The following is a 22398-nucleotide window of genomic DNA, read 5'->3' as shown; positions in this document are numbered from 1 at the left end:
TTTTTTTTTTTTTTTTGAGACGGAGTCTCACTCTGTCACCCAGGCTGGAGTGCAGTGGCGCGATCTCGGCTCACTGCAAGCTCCGCCTCCCAGATTCACACCATTCTCCTGCCTCAGCCTCCTGAGTAGCTGGGAATACAGGCGCCCGCCACCACGCCCGGCTAATTTTTTTATTTTTAGTAGAGACAGGGTTTCACCATGTTAGCCAGGATGGTCTCGATCTCCTAACCTTGTGATCCACCCGCCTCAGCGTCCCAAAGTGCTGGGATTACAGGCGTGAGCCACCGCGCCCGGCTCAGCCTCATTTTTATGGTCTGGACTCTGTATTTGCCGTTTTGCTTATATGTCTGGACCTCGTACATAAAGGGCAGAATCACGAGACTCCCCTGAAGACAAGACCCTAATCTATCTCTCTGAACCAATGTGTAGGCTGGCAGACTTTCAGCTCAGATCCAAAAGGAACCACTCCCGGGGCATTAAGTGAGAGGGAGGGAAGGTTTTTCTGGCATCTAACATCTTCTTCCTCTAAAGAAAATCAGTTCATAATGCTGCTGACGCAAGAAGGTGACAAAGCAGTCAAAACAGCCATTAACTGTTGTTCCATCTCTGCTTTTCAGCTCTGCCCAGGTACAAATAAAGATTTTGGAGGCTTCTTAATTATTCTTGGCAGGGAATATAAGGGAATGGCATTTCAGGAACACTAAGTAGCTACTCAATGAATAGTTGTTGAATTATGAGCCTCAGGTTAATGTATGGAGATTTTAACACATTTCCCTTCAGAACAACTGCAGAGGGCTTTCTGTCTACAAAAACCATAAGGGGCAATGAAAAGATGGAGAGCCTACTGCAAACTGATTGATGCATTCGAGAAATAAATGGAAAGCCAACTGGGAGAAAAAAAGGAGAGGCCAGCTGCAGACCTTTCCTCTCTCCTCGGCGGTACTGAGCTAAGGAAGCAGGATGTGGTAGTCTGGACTGTGTGCAAGGAAGGAGCTGCCTCCACCTGAAGGTGAGGGAAAGCTCATCCCAGAAACTCAAGGTCAATTAGTAGCTGTGGCCTCTGGGGAAGTCATTTGTCATCACCCTGAAACAGAGTCTCACAGGGTCTGCTACCCTCATGAACCCACTTTCCCGACATCACAGAAAGACTCTCACAACTCACTAATATTGTAGTCCTTGTCTATGTGGAAACAAATAATTCTTCCAGGTCACCTTCTCAGGAAGAGAATACATAAGTTAATAACAAGACAGCAAAAGAGAAAGACAAGAACAATCTTAATAAGGATATTCTATAAAATATCAATAAACTTAAAAATGCTATCTGGATCATAAAACTATCAAGAGGCTGTAAAGATTCCCTGACATGATTAAGCACAGGCTGAAATTAACTATCCTTCAAGTTCTAAGGATAGTTCCTGTGTGGTTTCGGGAAATCCTTTAAAACTCATTTTCCCCAGCTATAAAAAAGGACAAGTAGCTAGAAGGTGAGTTTCGGGAAGACATAACAATTAAAGTAGCTTGCTTTAAAGACACAGTAAAAAGTAAGGATACCAATAACATGTTCATTCATTCACGTAACAAAAACAAATTCAGTGCTTACTCTGTAATGGGCCCTGTGCAGCAAGTGCTGTGCAAATATGGTGGTAAGCAAGACAGGCCTGATTCCTACCCTCAAAAATTCAGTCAAATTCAGAACCTTTTTGCTCGACTGCTTTATTTTTTCCTCTAAAGAGCAAGCTTGGGGGCCGGGTGCGGTGGCTCATGGCTGTAATCTCAGCACTTTGAGAGGCAGAGGTGGGTGGATTACCTGAGGTCAGGAGATCGAGACCAGCCTGGCCAACATGGAAAAACCCCGTCTCTAATAAAAACACAAAAATTAGCCGGGCGTGGTGGCACATGCCTGTAATCCTAGCTGCTTGGCAGGCTGAGGCAGGAGACTTGCTTGAGCCCGGGAGGCAGAGGTTGCAGTGAGCCGAGATCGTGCCACTGCACTCCAGCCTGGCCGACAGAGCAATACTCTGACTCAAAAAAAAAAAAAAAAAAAGCAAGATTGGGTTACAAAAATTAGCTGGGTGTGGTGATGCATGCCTGTAGTCCCAGCTACTTGGGAGGCTGAGGCATGAGAATTGCTTGAACCCCGGAGGCGGAGGTTGCAGTGAGGCAAGATCGTACCACTGCACTCCAGCCTGGGTGACAGAATGAGACTCTGTCTAAAAAAAGGAAAAAAAAATTCCTGAAGAGTTGCAAAAATCTCAACAGCACTATTTCTTTTTTAGAGATGTTCTAGACAGGTACCTAACTTTTCTCCCTTCTAGACCATATGAGCAAAAAAAGGAGAAAGTTAAATGAGCAATAATTCAGGTAGTTTCACCATATACCACCTATCCCACCTACAGGCAAATACCCCTCTACTTAGGAAGACGTTCAACTAGGCACAGAGAAAAGGCTGTATTGAGCACCTATGCTGTGGCCATTCTGTAGAATGAATTGAACAATATGCTCAAGGTAGAAAGCAGAGTAGGCCACAGTGGCTCTTGCCTGTAATCCCAGCACCTTGGGAGGCTGAGGCGGGTGGATCACCTGAGGTCAGGAGTTCAAGACCAGCCTAGCCAACATGGTGAAACGCCATCTCTACTAAAAATACAAAAAATTAGCCAGGCGTGGTGGCAGACGCCTGTAATCCCAGCTACTCGGGAGGCTGAGGCAGGACAATCGCCTGAACCCAGGAGGTAGAGGTTGTGGTGAGCCGACATCACACCACTGCACTCCAGCGTGGGCAACAGGAGTGAAACTCCGTCTCAATAAAAAAAGAAAGAAAGAAAGCAGAGTAAAATATGGGAGAAATAAAGCCCCCAAGGAATGGAAATACTGTAATCATGAGCTGTTTTCCACTGCCTTCGACATAGTGGTCTTAAACAAATATGAGAAAGAAAAGGAAAAGGACAAATGTAACAATTAATTAAGTGCTATGTTAATCTTAAAGTGTGTGTGATCATGTATACACACAGGAGTTGATAGGAGTGACTGAATGAAAGATATATCAAGGCAGAGAAAGAAGATGTTTCTCTTACCCAGAGTGTGGAGACCCACGGCCCTCAAGAGGGAACTGTTACCTATGTGGTGCACTGACTCACAGACCCACTGTGGCACATCTGCCATCTTTTGAAAATCCCAAAGACTTTTTGTCTAAAACAGACTCACACAATCATTACTGTGTCTAAATAACATTTCTCAAATAAAATCGTGTTCTTAATTTTTTTCCTTCTCTTTTTTAAGCTGATATAATGGTAGAGCTCTCTTCTGACTGAGTGACTAAATGGTTATTCAAATATCTAATTTGCGGCAACAATTAAGGGAGAAAAACTCAAGACTTAAAATATCATAGGTGCTTGAGAACAGCAACCTACTTCGGTTTCTCAGATTCCTTTTTACTGCCTCCGACGCCTCTGGAAGGTTTGTCCTTTTCAGAATCAGTGTCTGTCTCAGACCTGCTGCTACTCGACAGCCCATGCTTCCTCTTTGTTTTCTTATGATGCTGATGCTTCCTTTTTTTCTTTTTCTCTTTCTTCTTTTTTCTGCTTGTTTGTTTGAGCTTTTTGTTAGTGTCACTTTCATCTGAAGACTCTGATTTCAGATGACTCCTGTTTGGGAAAATCAACTTTAAAATTACTTTCTAAAAAGATGTAGGAAAAATAATACTATGTAAATAAGTCAACAAATATTTAAGAGGGAACTCTATGAATGTTCACAAAGATTTACTATTTGCCCATATATTACACAGTAACTTCCTGGATTACACCTCACCTGCAAGACTTAGGAATTGGACCTAAAATAATAACAGGTGAAGAAATTCTAATTTTAATAGTTTCTAAACCTATACTTTCTTATTTATACATCTTTAAATGAAAGTAACCTACCACTTATCAACTATAGTATTTTTAAGACATTATTAAAGGTTGGCTGGGTGTGGTTACTCATGCCTATAATCCTAGCACTTTGGGAGGTCAAGGCAAGAGGACTGCTGAAGGTGCTCCGGAGTTTGAGACAAGCCTGGGCAACGCAGCAAGACCTCATCATTTAAAAAAAAATAAATAAATAAATTTCAAAAAAAATCATTATAAAAAGGTTTATTTTCAGTGCCACATATTATGTCAACATGTCGTTAATAAAAAAAAAAACATTTAATTGTGGTCCTTGTTTTTTGGAGATGACAACAAGCTCTTCTTCCTCATTACTGAAATATCTAATATCTACCAACTTCCTCTCATGCATCAACTCTTCTCAATTTCCAAAGGCTTCTTACACATTTAGAGCACCGGGTTTCACAGCCTATTCACCCTATTAATGAAATCATCTAGTTTGTATTTGTAAGAGAGCTTATTTCTCAGTTCAATGATCTAAAACAAAATTCTTTCACAGCTGAGGAGAGATGTGTGCCATCTTGCTTTCCCTGATGTTTTCATGCCGTTTTTAATCTTATACAAGCTCCCTCTCTATTTTTACAAAAGGGTTGAAAATGTAACTAAAAAAATACCTGAATTATGATGTTCTAAAGGTTACTAATGAGGCTAGTAAAGTTACTTGAGAATCACAATGATGCCATTTCCCTCTTGGCCTAATTACAGGCACTAACTGTGTCATGTACTTGCCACTGCAAAGCAAAGAAAAAAAAATAATACAAGAGGTAAGGGAAAATAGTCAAAGATCACCTCATTACTTTAAGAGTTTTACATAGCTCTTTTATTAGAGTTTTCTAAGGAGCATCATTTCAGCTAAGCTATAGACAGTAAACTGACAAAAACGAAAACACATCTGTCAAACAAAAACTACCTCGTCAGCGGTGGCCCTTCAGAAACATGGGCTGGGGCTGCTTCAGTTTGTTGGCTCAGGGACGTTATGGATCCAACACAAAAGCTTGGGTTGCTCAGCCAGTCTAACTCTGCACAGGCAAAAGGAGAAAAGATCAATGAAATTAGCTCAATATGATTCTAAAGCAGGAGATCTATCCATCTTGTCAGCTGACATCCTAATTCACAGCCAATGTCAGCCAGACATTTTGAACAGTCAGTCCAAAGTCCACAGAAGCTGAACAGAATCCATGAAATTTTTATTTCACAGGGCATGGCTTTAATACACTCTAAAATATTCAAGACTAAAATCCTTCCATGATATCAAACTGCAGCTTAAGCAAAAGCCATGTAACAAGTACGGGCTAAAAGGCAACAAGGCATTTTGCATTCCATCCATCCACACTGTCTAATGAGTGTGAATGCTTCCAAAGATTTAGGCTTTTATGACCTCAAATTTGATTCAGACAATTCCTAAAAGTTAAAAAATCAAATCGGCTGGGCGTGGTGGCTCATGCCTGTAATCCCAGCACTTTGGGAGGCGGAGGAGGGCAGATCACCTGAGGTCGGGAGTTTGACACCAGCCTGGCCAACACAGTGGAAAACCGTCTCTACTAAAAATACAAAAATTAGCTAGGTGTGGTAGCACACGCCTGTAATCCCAGCTACTCGGGAGGCTGAGGCAGGAGATCGCTTGAACCCGGGAGGCAGAGGTTGCAGTGAGCCGGTATCGCGCCACTGCACTCCAGCATGGATGACAGAGTTAGACTCCACCTCAAACAAAACAAAACAAAACAAAAGCAAATCAAATCATGCATAAAAGCCCACCATGCTTAATATTATTACAGAAGATTAAGATCTTTTAGAAAATATTCCATATTCTACCTTAGTACACTAACTTAACAAACTTTTCCTTATAATAGTATTCTTCTTTGGAAATAAAAACCCAAGATGTCAACTTTTAATGCTAAAATTATATAAATGTGAATAAATGTCTAAAGATGTTCTTCTTTCTGCTTATTCATAATTTCTTACTTTTCTACAGTGAAGTATTTCTAAATTACTTATTTTCTAACTTTTAGGAGTCTTAGCCGTGAAGGGACGAAAAAAAACATGGGATGGCAGCAGCAAGGGAGCCTACAGTGGGGTTTGTATTTTGTCCTGTTTTGTTTTAGGATGGGAGGCCAGAGCGTATTCATATTCTAAAGAGGAAGAACCCGTTAAATGGTTGAAGATACAAAAGAGGAGGGCAACTGCATTTTTGAACAGTTTTATTGAGATATAATTTACATACCATAACTCAGCCATTAGTCATGTACAATTTAACAGATTTTTAGTATATTTACAGAGTTGTGTGGCCATCTCCATAACTTTAGAACATTTTCATCATCCCAAAACAAAACCTCAGACCTATTAGCAGTCCATTCCTATCGCCCACCTTCTGTTTCCCTGCCCCGCCCACCTCACCCCTAGCCAAACACTAATCTGCTTTCTATCTCTCTAGATTTGCCTATTTTGGACATTTAATATAAATGAGCTCATATATGTGGTCTTTTGTAACTTACCACAATGTTTTCAAGGTTCATCCATGCTGTAGTGTGTATCACTACCTCATTCCTTTTTATTGTCAAATAATATCTCATTTTATGGATTTACCACATTTTACCTGTCCATTAGTTGATGAACACTTAGGTTACTTCTTCTTTTTAGCTATTATGAATACTACTACTCTGAATATCCATGTACAAGTTTTCATATGGACACATTTTCATTTCTCTTGAGTGGATACCTAGGAGCAGAATTGCTAGGTGATATGGTAACTCATGTTTAACATTTTGAGGAACTGCCAGATTGTTTTCCAAAGTAGCTGTACCATTTTAGATTCTCATTAACAATGTATAAAAATTCCAATTTCTCCATATCCTTTTTTGTTATATTATCTTTTTTATTACAGTCATCCTAGTGGGTGTGATGTGTTATCTTGCTGTAGTTTTGATTTCCATTTCCCTAATGACTAATGATGCTGAACATTTTTTCATGTGTTTATTAGCCATTCACAGATCTTCTTTGAAGAAGTTCTTTATTCTGGATACTAGCTCCTTACAGTAACTATATTAGTCCATTTTCACACTGTTATAAAGAAATACCCAAGACTGGGTAATTTATAAAGGAAAGAGATTTAATTGACTCACAGTTCCACATAGCTGGGGAGGCCTCAGGAAACTTACAATCACGGTGGAAGGCGAAGGGGATATGGTGGCAGCAGAGGAAAGAGTAAAGAGCCAAGGGGGAAGAGCCCCATATAAAACCATCAGATCTCATGAGAACTCACTATCGAGAGAACAGCATGGGGCGAACTGTCCCCAGGATCCAATCACCTCCCACTGGTTCCTCCCTTGACACATGGGGATTATAGGGATTACAATTCAAGATGAGATTTGGAGGGGCACACAGAGCCAAACCGTATCAGTATTTGCATCTTAGTATGGAGGGACACCAGAATGTATGCTTCCTGACAACAGGTACTGTTTTAATCACTGGCTTATAGTAGGTGTTCAACAAACACTTGTGAGAAAGAAGGAAAAGAGGAAGGAAGGAAAACCTCAAAGAAAGAAAGGCATATTAAACAGCACAGAAAAAAGGGAAACAAGTGACAGGTTCCAACTTAAGTGCCTACAGCAGGCCAAACACCAGGCTAAGCACTTACATCCTTTTCATCTTTTAATCCTCACAACAAGGCTCTATGGGAGGTATTATGATCACCATTTTATAGAAGAGGAAACTAAGACTCAAAGGGGTTAAGAAATTAGTAAGGTCATATTTAGTAAGTGTTAAACAACTGCTCATGCAACCTTCTACTCTCTTTTTCCTTCTGAGGTTGGTTCCCTTCATTTGGGCCTAATTCCTGGCAAAAGATACGTGAAACTAGTTCCTGTTGCTCACTGAGATCAAAATTATTTCCACAATAATCAGATTCTATCATGAAAAAGTGGGAAAAGATGGAACAAACAGTATTCAGGAAAAGATGCTCTCAAACAATTCCAGTATTTTCTACATAAATATTCTAGATAGAGATGACAGCTGGAAGAAAATGTAAAGAAATACAGACATCACAACATACAGTGTGTGGCTCTTCAAAGTCCTTCAGAAGACACAAGAAAGGCTTTTTAAATTTGGGAGTTGGGGTCTTGCTGTGTTGCCCAGGATGGCCTCAAACTCCTACGCTCAAGCGATCCTCCTGCTTCAGCCTCCCAAGCAGCTGGGACTATAGGCGTGCCACAACTGTGCCAGGCTTTTGAGGATACAGTTGAGGCTTTGCTGTATGGCACTACTGTGGGGGAAAAAAATTCAGAAAGAAATAAAACTTGGCCAGTGCATCTATTATACTAGCACTTCGGGAAGCTGAGAAGGGAGGACCACTTGAGCCCAGGAGTTCAAACCAGCCTGAGCAATATAAGCAAGACCCCAGCTCTATTAAAAAAAAAAAAAAAAGAAGAAGAAAAGAAAGAAAGAAAGCTCTTGGGTTTTGAACATGAATCATCATGGACCCTCTGTGACCTTCATACCAATCGAATGACCTCCTGTGGAGCAAAAGGTATTTTCACCTGACAAGAAGTTGTGTCTTGTTTTATTTCTTGATAGCATATTAGCAGTGGACATGCAGGGAATACTAGAAGTAATAATCACTGTATGGTAGGCTTGAAAAGATTTTGGAAGTCCTCTAGTCCATGGACTTCCAAACTTTTCTTAGCCAAGGAACTCACTTCAAACAGAATCTTCCATAGAAGTCCAACATGAAGAACAGAAAAGGCCGGGCGTGGTGGCTCACGACTGTAATCCCAGCACTTTGGGAGGCTGAGGCGGGTGGATCATGAGGTCAGGAGATCGAGACCATCCTGGCTAACACGGTGAAACTCCATCTCTACTAAAAATACAAAAAATTAGCCGGGCTTGGTGGCGGACACCTGTACTCCCAGCTACTCAGGAGGCTGAGGCAGGAGAATGGCGTGAACCCAGGAGGCGGAGCTTGCAGTGAACCGAGATTGCACCACTGCACTCCAGCCTGGGTGACAGAGAGAGACTCCGTCTCAAAAAAAAAAAAAAAAGAACAGAAAAGGCAGGGATGCTCTCTAGTTGGGAGTTCAGAGGGAGGGGCTGGGTCTGAGACGGCTCTTCAGAGCACAGCCTGGACACCACCCTCTCCCCTATAGACCAACAGCTGGAGGCCCAGCTGTGGCCAAGGGCAAGCATCTGAACCTGAATCTGTGACTCTTCATCCAGTTCTCTCCACCCCACACCATGGAGCTTCTCTTCACTTCCTCAACTAAGGAGGCTGGTTCTCCTAAAGTCTCCCTGCAATTAGTACACGGGGCTCTTATGGCAATCTTCACATTGTAATCTCATTATCTTCCCACTATACTCTAAGCCAAGGGTCAAAAACTCAATCCTTATAGGGACCAGATTAGTAATGACTACTGTGATACTACAGAAGTGGCAAAAGAAAAAATTAACACCAACTAGCTTACAACTCTTATATCCCAGTTTCTAGCTCCCTCCCCTCCTCCCACCTGTCACTTCTCAAACTATAGGCTCCATGAGGGCAGGGCCATGACTATTCACTACTGTATTCCCATCTCCTAGCACAGTGCCTTGGTACAAAGCAAATGGACTCGATAAATATCTGTTGAATAAGTAAAATGAATGAGGATATGCACCATATCTTTGCATGTTTATACCCCCAACACCTAATCAAATGAACTGAAGAAATTTGAAATCTTCAAAAAAAAAAATCCATTATCTAGGTATAAAGTACAACTAGTATAATTCTTCCTTTCTTCACTGTAAATGTATATTTAATCATTACATAAGTTACTGAACACCAACTACACACCCAGGCACAGGTCTAGGTACTGGGGGTACAGTGGGGAACAAGAAAGGTTCTGCTCACATGGGGCTTATAATTATAATCTTCACTGTCAAATACAAACTTGCATTGTTAAATTCAATTTTAATTCAACAGAATTCTGGAGAAAGTTATATGAGATGAAAAGATGCTTTCTTAATCAGATTGCAAAGTCCTTTTCAACAGTTATATCCTCACATAATTTACATACTTGATAGATATAAAATGTGTACATAGATAATTGTGCCAATACTTAGCAAGATGTAACATTTATAGAGAAGACCAGCAGCACACCAAACGCCTATGATTTAAGAAAGAGATTCCCAATGGCTGACAAGCCTTTTGTCCTTGCCGGTTAGTAAATTACGAGTTGGAATGTGCCTGGAAATTAACACTCTGCCATACATTTTATTATGCATACATACCAAGAAATGTGGAAACATCAGGCAGAAAAACCACTTTAGAACTACCGCCTAACAAAAATAGGCAGGTGACTGGTAGAAATGTAGCATGTATAAATTTTCAGGGCAATTTAACAGAAAATAATATAATGAATCATCGCTGAATAATTTAAGCTCAAATACTTTTTATGAACATTTATTATGTAACCCTATTTCTCTACCACTAGTAAAAATGCTTTAATTTAATTCTATTACACACAGAGGGAGGAAGGAATTGCCATGAAAAGATTTGAACTTTAAAATATATTTTTAACTATAATTGGATAAAATATCCAAGTTCTACATCCATTCCCCTTCTATTATAACGAAATAGCACTGATTACTAGTTTGTTTAAGTGAACTCAGAGGTAAGTGCTCCTCCTGAGATGGTAATTCAAAAAACATTTCTAGGGCCAACTGTATAAATAAAGTAGTGTATATATTATGGAAGAGATTTGTTCCTTTAAAATGAATAAGTCTAACAAAGGATCTGGGAGTACAAACTTATTTATACAAAAAGCACCAGCAAACATGGCTGAGAACTGCATTTAAGATGATTATTACAGAGAACCTGAGCAAAGTCAGCCCTTCCATCGTAGTTAACCTGCAATTTGAAGAGGCCCAGAAATTCCAAAGGTATTATATAAAGGACCAAAACCCAATGTTCTAATATCGTAGCATGGCTTATAACACAAGCTCTGTAGTTAGAAGAACCTGTGTTCAAACTGGCTGTTTCTCGGCTGTGCAACTCTGAACAAAATAATTTATCTCTTTTTTTTATTTGGTAATTTTTTACTGACAGCCAGGTACTGGTCTAGGTGCTAGGAATGCACGATGAATAAGACAAACCCAACACTACCCTCATGGAGCTGCCCTACTAGCAGTCACTTCAATGCAATGTGACAAATGCAAAGAGAAAGAAAATAGACAGGGAATAATGACAGCACGCTCTCTAATTCAAACAAGGTCTGGATCAGAGAAAGTTGACTGAGAAAATCTCTCAGCTAAGATCTAAAGGAGGAGGAATAAGGGAAATATGCTCCTAGAAAGTGTTTGGGAAATAGACACTGAGAAAAAGGAGAAGTGATTGTGGCTTGGCCATTGGGACTGAGGGGAAATGGGGGCAAAATGAAGCAGGAGAGGTAGGGCCTTAAAAAACATGTTTGAGAGCTTGGCATTACCCTAAGAGCAATGGGCAGATGGTCATGTTTTGAATGAGAGTGACAAAATCAGATACACTGTTTGAAAGATCAGCAGCAAAGAACAGCGTTTAAGAGCACACATTTTAGGCTGGGCGGGGTGGCTCATGCCTACAATCCCAGCACTTTGGGAGGCCGAGACGGACAGATCACTTGAGGTCAGGAGTTCAAGACTAGCCTGGCCAACATGGTGAAATCCCGTCTCTACTAGAAATACAAAAATTAGCCAGGCATGGTGGCAGACACCTGTAATCCCAGCTACTCAGGAGGCTGAGGGAGGAGAATCGTTTGAGCCCTGGAGGCAGAGGTTGCAGTGAGTGGAGATGCTACTGCACTCCAGCCTGGGTGACAGAGCAAGACTCCGTCTCAAAAAAAAAAAGAGCACACACTTTTAAGCTAAATTGCGTGAGTTCAAATCCTGGCTCTGTGACTTACTAACCATGTGACCTTTAGAAGTTACTTACTGGCTCCCTCTGTGCATACATTTGAACAGCGCTAACTTCACAGAATTGCAATGAGAATTCAGTAAGTTAGTATTTGTAAGGCATTTAAACCAGTGAATGGCACATAGTGTTTTTAAATAAGGACATTTAAAAATTCTTGCTACAGTGTGGAAAGTGGCTCAGGGAGCAATGGTAGGACTAACGGTGGGGATGCTATTTTAGGAGGCTGTTGTAGTAATCTAGGGGACGCCGACGGCAAAAGTTAGGTAATGGTAATGAGACTATGGAGAAACTAAGGACTTTCAGAGTTGTTTGGAAGGACTAAAGAATTGAATAGGAGGAAGTGGGGAGTCAAGGTATGTGTCTAAGTTTTGGTTTGGGTGAATGGTAGTGCCATTTTCTGATTTGTGGACACAGGAAGAAAAAGGTTTGGGGGAAAAAGACAATGTGTTTAGTTGCTTCCCCAAATATGGATAATATGTCTGCTTCATACAATATGAAGATTAAATAAACTAATATACCACCTTCCATTCCAAATCTGTCAAATATTTGATTCCCAAGCAACAATGTTTTAGGGTACACAATCCTAGTCAACAATCTGAGAGGAAGAAACGCTCCAGAACTGAAGGGGTCAGATGCTGGACGCTCTCTGCTGCTCCTGACACAATGGATGCTCCTATTCGTGTTTCCTGAAAGAATGAATTTTACTAAACATAGTTCCACCAGACTCCTTACTGAACGTGATGCCTACTTAAATCCTGGCCTCTTTGTTTTTTTTCTGAGATGGAGTCTCACTATGTCACCCAGGCTGGAGTGCAGTGGTGAGATCTCAGCTCACTGCAACCTCCACCTCCCAGGCTCAAGCGATCCTCCCACCTCAACCTCCCAAGTAGCTGGGACCACAGGAACACACTACCACACCCAGCTAGTTTTTGTTGTTGTTATTAGAGTCAGGGTTTTGTCGTGTTGCCCAGGCTGGTCTCAAACTCCTAAGCTTAAGTGATCTGCCCGCCTTGGCCTCCTAAAGTGCTGAGATTTCAGGTGTAAGCCACTGTACCCGGCCCTTGGTCTAACTTTTAATGGTAGCCAGAAAGAGAACAGCACCCCTCTCACTCATTTTGGCATTGGCTGTCCTTCCTGTCCAGGAGTTTAACGTTTTTTTTTTTAATTGAAACTCTGCACCCCCTTCTTGCTAACACTATTTTACATTTTTATAACATTTTTTATAGTGTAAGGCAAAAAGTACACTGCTTCTATTTATAACAGCCAATGACTGGAAAGAGTCCAAATGTCCTTAATAGGGGATTGGTTGAATAAACCATGTGACAGCCACATGATGGAGTTCTGTGCACTAGTAAAAAGAAATGAGGAAGATCTCTACAGACTGTAGAGCGATCTCCAGGATCTAAGGTAAAATGCAGAATAGTATGCATTTAAGAAAGAGAGGGGAAATGTAGTTGCTTATAGAAGGGAGGGAAAAAAAATGGGAGGATACCATGGGCTAATGAAAATGTTAGTCTGCAGGGGAAGAAAAGTGACAGGTTGGAGAAACAGAGATAGAAGATTTTTCTCCTCTGAATATACCTGGTTTACAATCTCAACTTTAGGCTAAGCATTTTACATCATTATAAAACAAAATCAAATTAAAAAGAAAAACAATCCCTAAAAATGGAAAACATTTATATTTATATCACCATATATCAAACTGGTGGTAAAACCACACAGGGAATTGTTTCAAGTGATTTTCAAACTCAGTAAATTGACTGCATATCCACTGTGGGCTATGTCCTTAAAACAAATAGAACCATAAAAAAATCTGAAACTGTTAGTATTAGTCACATTAATACTGTTATTTTGAACATATAAAGAAATTTAAAAATTAAATCAAGAAGTAAAAGCTTCATAATCTTACATTTGGACTGGAAATACTAATATGAATTCATGATGTATTTTTCTCTTCCTGGTTCCATCCACTGAAAAAGTCTAGAAGTAATGACAACACAGTGGTGATGACACCCCTAACAACCCAATGTGTGGTTTTCATATATCCATACCATTTTCCACTAAAAGAAACCAGGATTCCATGGAGAAATGGCCAACTCCAGGCCACAACGGAAAATGTAAGTGATGATTCCTGGACATCTCTTAGGACAGAAAGCAAGAAAGCTATTAAATAAAGATGATTGGGTCAGGCCTGGCATGATGGCTCATGCCTTTAATCCCAGCACTCCGGGAGGCTGTGGCGGGACCACTGCTTGAGGCCAGGAGTTCAAGATCAGCTTGACCAACGTAGCAAGACTCTATCTCTAAAAAAATAAATAAATCAGCCAAGTGTGGTGGTGCACACTAGCAGTCCCAGCTACTCAGGAGGCTGAGACAGGCGGACTGCTTGAGCCCAGGAATTGGAGATTGTAGTGAGCTGTGATCGCGCCACTACACTCCAACCTGGGCGACCTCATTTTTAAAAAAAGAAAAAAAAAAAAGCCTACCTGCAATGGATTGAAACATAAACATTAAAAAGTCATGACTTCATAATGAAAACAAAAAACTTCACACCTCACTGGTCACCTCTAGAAGTTACTGGGATCCCCAACTCATTATTCTGAAACTAACGAAAGGAATGAATCAAGTATTTATCCCAGGCTAGGCGAGGTGGCTCACACACTTTGGGAGGCCAAGGCAGGTGGATCGCTTGAGGTCAGGAGTTCCAGACTAGCCTGGCCAACATGGTGAAACTCTGTCTCTACTAAAAATACAAAAATTAGCCAGGAGTAAGCTGGACGCAGTGGCTCACGCCTGTAATCTCAGCACTTTGGGAGGCAGAGGCGGGAGGATCATGAGGTCAGGAGATCGAGATCACTCTGGCTAACACGGTGAAACCCCCTATCTACTAAAAATATAAAAAATTTAGCTGGGCGTGGTGGCAAGCGCCTGTAGTCCCAGCTACTTGGGAGGCTGAGGCAGGAGAATGGCGTGAACCCGGCAGGTGGAGCTTGCAGTGAACCAAGATCGCACAACTGCACTCCAGCCTAGGCAACAGAGCGAGATTCCGTCTCAAAAAAAAAAAAAAAAAAAAAAAATTAGCCAGGAGTGGTGGCGCATGCCTGTAGTCCCAGTTACTAGGGAAGCTAAGGCAGGAGAATCACTTGAACCCGAGAGGCGGAGGTTGCAGTGGGCCAGATCTCGCCACTGCACTCCAGCCTGGGCAACAGCTAGACTCTGTGTCCAAAAAAGAAAAAAGTATTTATCCTGTCTTTCCTGCCTAACTAAACTGTATTCAGGGTATCCCAATAGTTCTTCATAGAATAATTGATGTTAATAAATACAGGAGGAATGATATAATTAGAAAATAACCATTTTGAGCCGGGCGTGGTGGCTCACGCCTGTAATCCCAGCACTTTGGGAGGCTGAGGCGGGCAGATCATGAGGTCAGAAGATCAAGACCATCCTGGCTAACACGGTGAAACCCCATCTCTACTAAAAATACAAAAAATTAGCCAGGCGTGGTGGCGGGTGCCTGTAGTCCCAGCTACTCGGGAAGCTGAGGCAGGAGAATGGCGTGAACCTGGGAGGCGGAACTTGGAGTGAGCCAAGATCGCGCCACTGCACTCCAGCCTGGGCGACAGAGCGAGACTCTGTCTCAAAAAAAAAAAAAAAAAAAAAAAAAGAAAAGAAAAGAACCATTTTGCAACCTCAATGAAATAATAATGAACCTAAACAATAATCATAAATGGCTGCAAAAATCATTAGGTGTAAGGTTCACGGGCTGCTTCATATGGGATGAAACAGGTTGCAAACACATGAATCCACTGGTCAATCTTAACATCACTAAAACAGAGAACGTTAGACAGGGCATCCTCCTGAAATGACTCCATAGCAAGTGCATTGCTCCCCCAATGAGGTACTTTCAACAAAAAGATTAAATCTGAATCTAATTAATTGACTAGAGGTAAATACCGGTTTACAGGAAATACTGGAATACAAAAGCATGTTAAGTGACACTATGAGGATTTGGTGGGAAACGTTTACAGGACAAATGACACAGTTTCCTCAACAAATCGATCACATGGAATGAAGGAGAGGAAGAAACTGATTTATACTGAAAGAGACCTAAGGCATATATCCACAAAATGCAATGTTGGCTGTATTTTGGAAATTGACGTGGACAATCCAACTGTAAAATCCCATTTTTGAAACATCTCGTGAAATTTGAACACTGACTGGTAAGTGAAAATGACCAGAAAAGAATTATGGCTTTTTTTCATTACAAGAGATAATGTTGTGTTTACATTTTTTCAAAAGACAATACTTTGTAAAACATACTTTTACACACATTTTCCTGACTGTAGATATCCAGAGGATTTCAAATAAATACTATTTAAGAGTAAGACTCCTCTGCAAAAGTTCGATTTCCCCCTCTCAAAATAAAAGGATAAAACTTTGACATGTTATGAAAGATCACTATCCTCCATCACCACCAGCCCAACCATATTTCCCAAGGCTCCTCTTTATGCCACTACATCTCCAGACAAACTAGATGATTTGCAGTTCTCACACTTTTCTTCTGCAGGACTTGAAGGCCCTGGTATACACTTCCACCATCTTTATTTGTCTAAATCCTACTCTCTTGAAGATCCATCCAAAACTTAGCTACTGGCTAGGCACAGTGGCTCATGCCTGTAATCCCAGAACTTTGGGAGGCTGAGGCAGGAGGATCACTTGAGCCCAGCGGTCTGAAATCAGCCTGGGCAACATAGCAAGACCCTGTCTACTTAAGAAAAAAAAAAGGTAGGCTGGGTATGTTGGCTCACACCTGTGATCCCAGCACTTTGGGAGGCCAAGGTGGGCAGATCATCTAAGCTCAGGAGTTCGAGACCACCCTGGCCAACATGGTGAAACCCCATTTCTACTAAAAATACAAAAAATTATCTGGGTGTGGTGGCGCACGCCTGTAATCCAAGCTACTCAGGAGACTGAGGCACAAGAATTACTTGAAGCCGGGAGGCAGAGGTTGCAATCAGCTGAGATTGTGCCACTGCACTCCAGTCTGGGTAACACAGTGAGATTGCCTCAAAAAAAAAAAAAGTAAAAGAAAAAAATATTAGTTCCTACATAAAGCCTTCTTTGAAACTTCCATTAGAAGTAATCATTCCTGGGCTGGGTGTGGTGGCTCACAACTGTAATCCCAGCACTTTGGGAGGCTACAGCGGGTGAATCACTTAAAGTTAGGAGTTCGAGACCAGCCTGGCCAAAACAGTGAAACCCCGTCTCTACCAAAAATACAAAAATTAGCCGGGCATGGTGGCGAGTGCCTGTAGTCCCAGCTACTCGGGAGGCTGAGGCAGGAGAATCACTTGAACCTGGGAGGCAAAGGCTGCAGTTAGCCAAGATCGTACAACTACACTCCAGCTTGAGCGACAGAGCAAGACTTGGTCTCAAAAAAAAAGAAATAAATAAATAAAAAGAAGAAGTAATTAATCCTGTAGTTCACCTACAGTATCTGTAACATCCTGCCTTGTACTATACACTTTTTTTAGGTGCACTCATGCATTCCTGCAACACATAATTATTAAGTAACTACTATTGATCTGTACATCTAGAAAATATTTATTGAACCCCTATTATACTTTGGACGTGTGCTAGGGGCTAACTATGCAACAATGAATAGACAAACACTGCCCAACCTGATAGAGATTACAGTCTAGTAAGGGAAGACTACAATTTTACACAAGAAATTATTCACAATAATGAAAAATAGGACGAGCGCAGTGGCTCATGCCTGTAATTCTAGAACTTTGGGAGGCTGAGGCAGAGGATCGCTTGAGCTCAGGAGTTCGAGACCAGCCTGGTCAACATAGTGAAACCTCATCTCTACTAAATATTTAAAAAAATTAGCCAGGCCTGGTGGTGCACACCTGTAGTTCCAGCTATTCATGAGGCCGAGGCAGGAAGTTGAGCCCAGGAGTCTGAGGCGGCAGTGAGTTATGACAGCACCACTGCACTCCAGCCTGGGCAACAGAGTGAGACCCTGTCCCCCAAAAAAAAAAAAATTAGGAGAAACGTTACAAAAAGTGTAGGAACTATATGAGAGGATATAACAGACGTGTAAGACTCAATTGCACCCTGTCACATATGGCACATATTTTTTTTTTTTTTTTGAGATGGAGTCTTGCTCTGTTGCCCAGGCTGGAGTGCAGTGGCGCGATCTTGGCTCACTGAAAGCTCCGCCTCCTGGGTTCACGCCATTCTCCTGCCTCAGCCTCCCGAGTAGCTGGGACTACAGGCGCCCACTATCACGCCTGGCTAATTTTTTTTTTTTTTTTTTTTTTTTTGTATTTTTAGTGGAGACGGGGTTTCACCATGTTGGCCAGGATAGTCGCAATCTCTTGACCTCGTGATCCACCCGCCTTGGCCTCCCAAAGTGCTGGGATTACAAGCGTGAGCCACTACGCCCGGCCGACATATGGCACGTGGCACATAATTTAGAATTACTTTTTTTTTAGAGGCAAGGTCCCCCCACCCCAGGGCGGGATGCAGCGGCACGATCATGGCTCACTGCAGCCTCAAACTTCTGGGCTCAAGCAATCCTCCCACCTCAGCCTCCTGAGGAGCTGATACTACAGGTGTGCATCACCACGCCTGGCTTTTTTTTTAAGAGACAGGAATCTCCCTATGTTGACCATGATGGTCATGAACTGCTGGGCTCAAACTATCCGTCCACCTACAGGTGTGGGCCACCGCTCCTGGCCAGGATTAATTACATCTTAAATGACCTATGTACCCCAATTTTGAACAATGCAGCTCTGCTGGAAATGTCTGGGACTTAACTAAAATGTGTAAAGCCATAACCTGATACACAGTAGGCCCTCAAGAATAAATGTTAGTTCTTTTCACTGGGTGCTGCGCCCCTCCAGAGAGAAACTGATTAGGTTTTGGATACTAATCCCCTAGCTCTAGGCCGCTAAGTAATACCAACCTAATAAGCATTCCAGAAATAAGTATAACAGGAAAGGAAGTAATACGTAATAAAAACATTCTGCATTTGCATCAAGGGTTTCCTCGAGCTGTCGAGTATCATTATTCCCAATTTAAAGATGAAGTAACTGAGGCTCGAAAAAAAGAATAGGACCTAACAACATCGTACAGAAGTCCCAGCTCCAGGGCATCTGCTGGTCCTTCTCCATCCCTCCATAACTCTACAACCTTGGCCCAGAACAGGCCTTTGAGCCCCAGACCTCGGAGGAAGGCTTGAGCCTTTCCCAGAAGGCTTTGCAGCGCCGCGGAGAACTCTGGGATACAAATGGAAACACAAATCCAATGCAAAAGTCTAGACCTGGGCCCGAGAAACAGCCTCTTAAGCCCCCCAAGTGCCTTCTTCGGCTCGTTTGTGTGCTTACCTTTCCTGGAGCTCCCACCATCGGGAGCCTCACTAAGCCCCGCAAAGGCTGGGAACAGCGCCATGACCACAGGCCGCACCGCCGTTCTTCTTTATAGAGATGACGCCGGCGAGCGAGCGCCGGTCTGAGGACCCCTGCCGTCGCGGTGCACTCTGGGAAATGTGGTTTTCGCGGCGCTCTCTGGGTCTTGACCCCGAAGCGGGAGGGGCGGGGCCCAGAGAGGAGAGTCGTCAACGGACCGGGGGCGCGGCGGGGCAGGGAGAGGCAGGGCAAAGCAGGGCGGGGCTAAGGGGGGGGCGGGGCGAGGAGTGACGGGTTCCTAGTGGTTGGGACCTTGTGAGAACCGGAACTGCGAAAACCGGGGCAGGGAATTGTTCACCGCGGAAAGGGGCTAAGGAAATTGGTATTCCAATTCGACCCCTAAATTCACACATCCTCGATAACTGGGTCAGCTTAAACGCTCTAAGCATTAGTTTCCTTATCTGCAAAATGTTGAGAAGATTAAATGAACATATTTATAAAGGGCCTAGCATTGAGTCCGGCCCATGAAAAGCACTTAATATGTTAGCTATTATGTGAATTACGACTGCAAGTTCGGCTAAAGTCATGTGAGATATCCAAACTTCAATCAGGTTACCATATTAAATACCCTAGAACAAGGAAAAATGGAAAGTCCCATCAAGTTCAAGGGTCTTTGATAGTTAGAAAATACCTGTCTGTGAAGCATTCTTGACCCCAGTTCCCCCCACCCAAAATCTAATTACACCTGCTACCAGAAATATAGAGAGTAAAGGAACAACTTAGAAGACTTCGTACCACCAAGAAACAATTAGCCAAATCTAGAATGTGGGTAATTATAGAAAACAACCGTGCTTCCTTAACATATCAATGGCTTTAAGAGGGCGGGAGACTGTAATAGATACGAAGATCTTACAGACACATCAAACAAATACAATAGATTTATGCCCTCATTATGATTCTGATTGCACAAACTGTAAAAATACCTTTTTAAGATAGATGGAGAAATAAGAAGGTAGGCAGAGTACAAGCAATTCACAAGTAATTCTTGTGAATTCTGTTAGATGTACTAAGGTACTTATGTCACTGAGGTGACCTTTATTTATTTATTTTGAGACAAGGTCTCCTTCTGTCACCCAGGCTGGAGTGTAGTGGTGTGATCTCTGCTCACTGCAGCTTCGAACTCCTCGATTCAAGCAATCCCCTCACCTCAGCATCCCAAGTGGCTGGGACCACAGGCATACACCACCATGTCTGGCTAATTTTTTTTTTTTTTTTTTAATAGAGACAGGGCTTCACCATATTGCCCAGGCTGGTCTCGAACTCCTGGGCTCAAGCGATCTGCCCCCCTCTGCCTCCCAAAGTGCTGGGTGCCTGTGCCTGAGCCCCCCCCACACCCAGCCTGAGGTTACTTTTTAAAGTTCTTATATATTAGAGATATATACTGAAGTATTTGCAAGTGAAAATAGGTAAATGAAGATATATTTATTGGGATCCTAGGGAGTTAAAGATCTTTAGTTAGGAAATACATTATAAACCAGAGATGCAAATGTAATCATCTAATCAAGGAATGGATGGACTCTGTTGAAGGCTGCAGACCTGCATACGAATTAGGTTCTATGAGTCCAAAATAGACACCCTTAATGCTTTGAAGTCCCTGGCAGAGTACTTACAAAAAGGAGCTTAGTATGACAATAGGGGCAGTAATTCCTGTATGTCTTCAACTTTAAATCTCGGGTTCTGCCAAAATCTTTGACTCTAAGTTACCTCAATTAATTGGGGCAGCATTTGTCTTTCTTAGCAGATCACTTCAGGTAACTGGGATGGAAATAGTCTATCCCAATGCCTCCTATCTTTCCACCCCAGAAAAGTAAGAATTAATATGGAAGTTTTAAGAAATTAAAACCATAATAATGTTTCTGTAATACAAAGGAATCTGGGTATACTAGGTATATTGTGTACTTACAAATGTATAAGAGAATGTTGCTCAAGAGACCCTCCTCATAAGAACAACTGAAAGTGTATAATCAAGTAACTGATATAGACTCCTGGTTTTAAGTTAAAATCTTTTTGTGTTTGTTTTGTTTTTGAGACAAGGTCTACCTGTCTCACCCAGGCTGGAGTGCAGTGGCGTGATCATGGCTCACTGCAGTCTCGACCATCTGCCTCAGCACCCTGAAGTGCTGGGATTACAGGTGTGAGCCACCATGGCCGGTGGTAAATTGAAATCTTAATGAGGTTTAAGCAGTTTCAGGATATCCAAGAGAATCTAAAGCTCACCATATTTGTAAGTGTAATTGATTAGCTTTATAAGAATAATGGGGTCCTATGGCAGGAGCATGAGGGAGGCTGCAGATTCCATTTCAAGGCAGCTTTGAGCTCACGGAATAGACACCATGAGCAAAGCTCACCCTCCCTATTGAAAAAAGCTTATGGACAAGAAGTTAGAAGCCTTAGAATGAGTATAAATAATGGCTGTTCAACAATAATAATAACAGTAGGAACAAACTACTGATACATACAACATGAATGAATCTCAAAGTTGGTATGCTGGGTATAAAAAGCCAGGCACAAAGAATGTTTACTGTATTATTCTCTTTATACAAAACCCTAGAAAATACAAATTAATATATAGTGACAGAGAGTGGATCGGTGTTTGCCTTGCTCTGGGAACGAAGAGAGGGATATTCCACAGAGGGGTGTGGAGAATGTTTTGGGCTTGATGGAAATATTCTGAATCTTGTTTATGGTGGGGGTATCACAGGTGTGTAACTGACCGAGTTCTTAAAAGCTTATGAACAAACAAGGGTTTTGAATTTGTTTTTTAATACATTGGATGCCAATCCTTTAAACACTATGTCTGCAAATTTTTTTCTGGAAAGAGTCATATAAAACATATGGTATTGGCTGGATGCAGTGGCTCACACCTGTAATCCCAGCACTTTGGGAGGCTGAGGCGGGTGGATCACTTGAGGTCAGGAGTTTAAGACCAGCCTGGCCAACATAGTGAAACCCCCGTCTCTACTAAAAATACAAAAATTAGCCGGGAGTGGTGGCGGGTGCCTGTACTCCCAGCTACTCAGGAGGCTGAGGCAGGAGAATTGCTTGAACTTGGGAGGCAGAGGTTACAGTCAGCCAAGATTGTGCCACT

General features: G+C 42.0%; 1 protein-coding gene across 5 annotated transcripts in view; it reads right to left on the bottom strand.

The window, feature by feature from the left end:
• NRDE2 (NRDE-2, necessary for RNA interference, domain containing) overlaps positions 1-19505 on the bottom strand; it is a 56467-nt gene extending 36962 nt beyond the window's left edge. For all 5 annotated transcript variants that reach the window (XR_004028070.1, XR_004028071.1, XM_003260874.3 and 2 more), the window contains exons 1-3: positions 19230-19505; positions 4831-4939; positions 3408-3641 (exon numbers count right to left, since the gene is read on the bottom strand). Coding sequence is in view for 3 of the 5 variants with exons in the window: in XM_003260874.3 (XP_003260922.2) it covers positions 3408-3641; positions 4831-4939; positions 19230-19293 (407 nt within the window). In the remaining 2 variants the exon portion in view is untranslated. The remainder of the gene's footprint in view (positions 1-3407; positions 3642-4830; positions 4940-19229) is intronic.
• Positions 19506-22398: the final 2893 nt, after the last annotated feature.

This window comes from Nomascus leucogenys, chromosome 22a (genome assembly GCF_006542625.1).
Source record: "Nomascus leucogenys isolate Asia chromosome 22a, Asia_NLE_v1, whole genome shotgun sequence".
NCBI classification, from domain to species: Eukaryota; Metazoa; Chordata; class Mammalia; order Primates; family Hylobatidae; genus Nomascus; species Nomascus leucogenys.
This window is presented reverse-complemented; position numbering and strand designations above follow the sequence as displayed.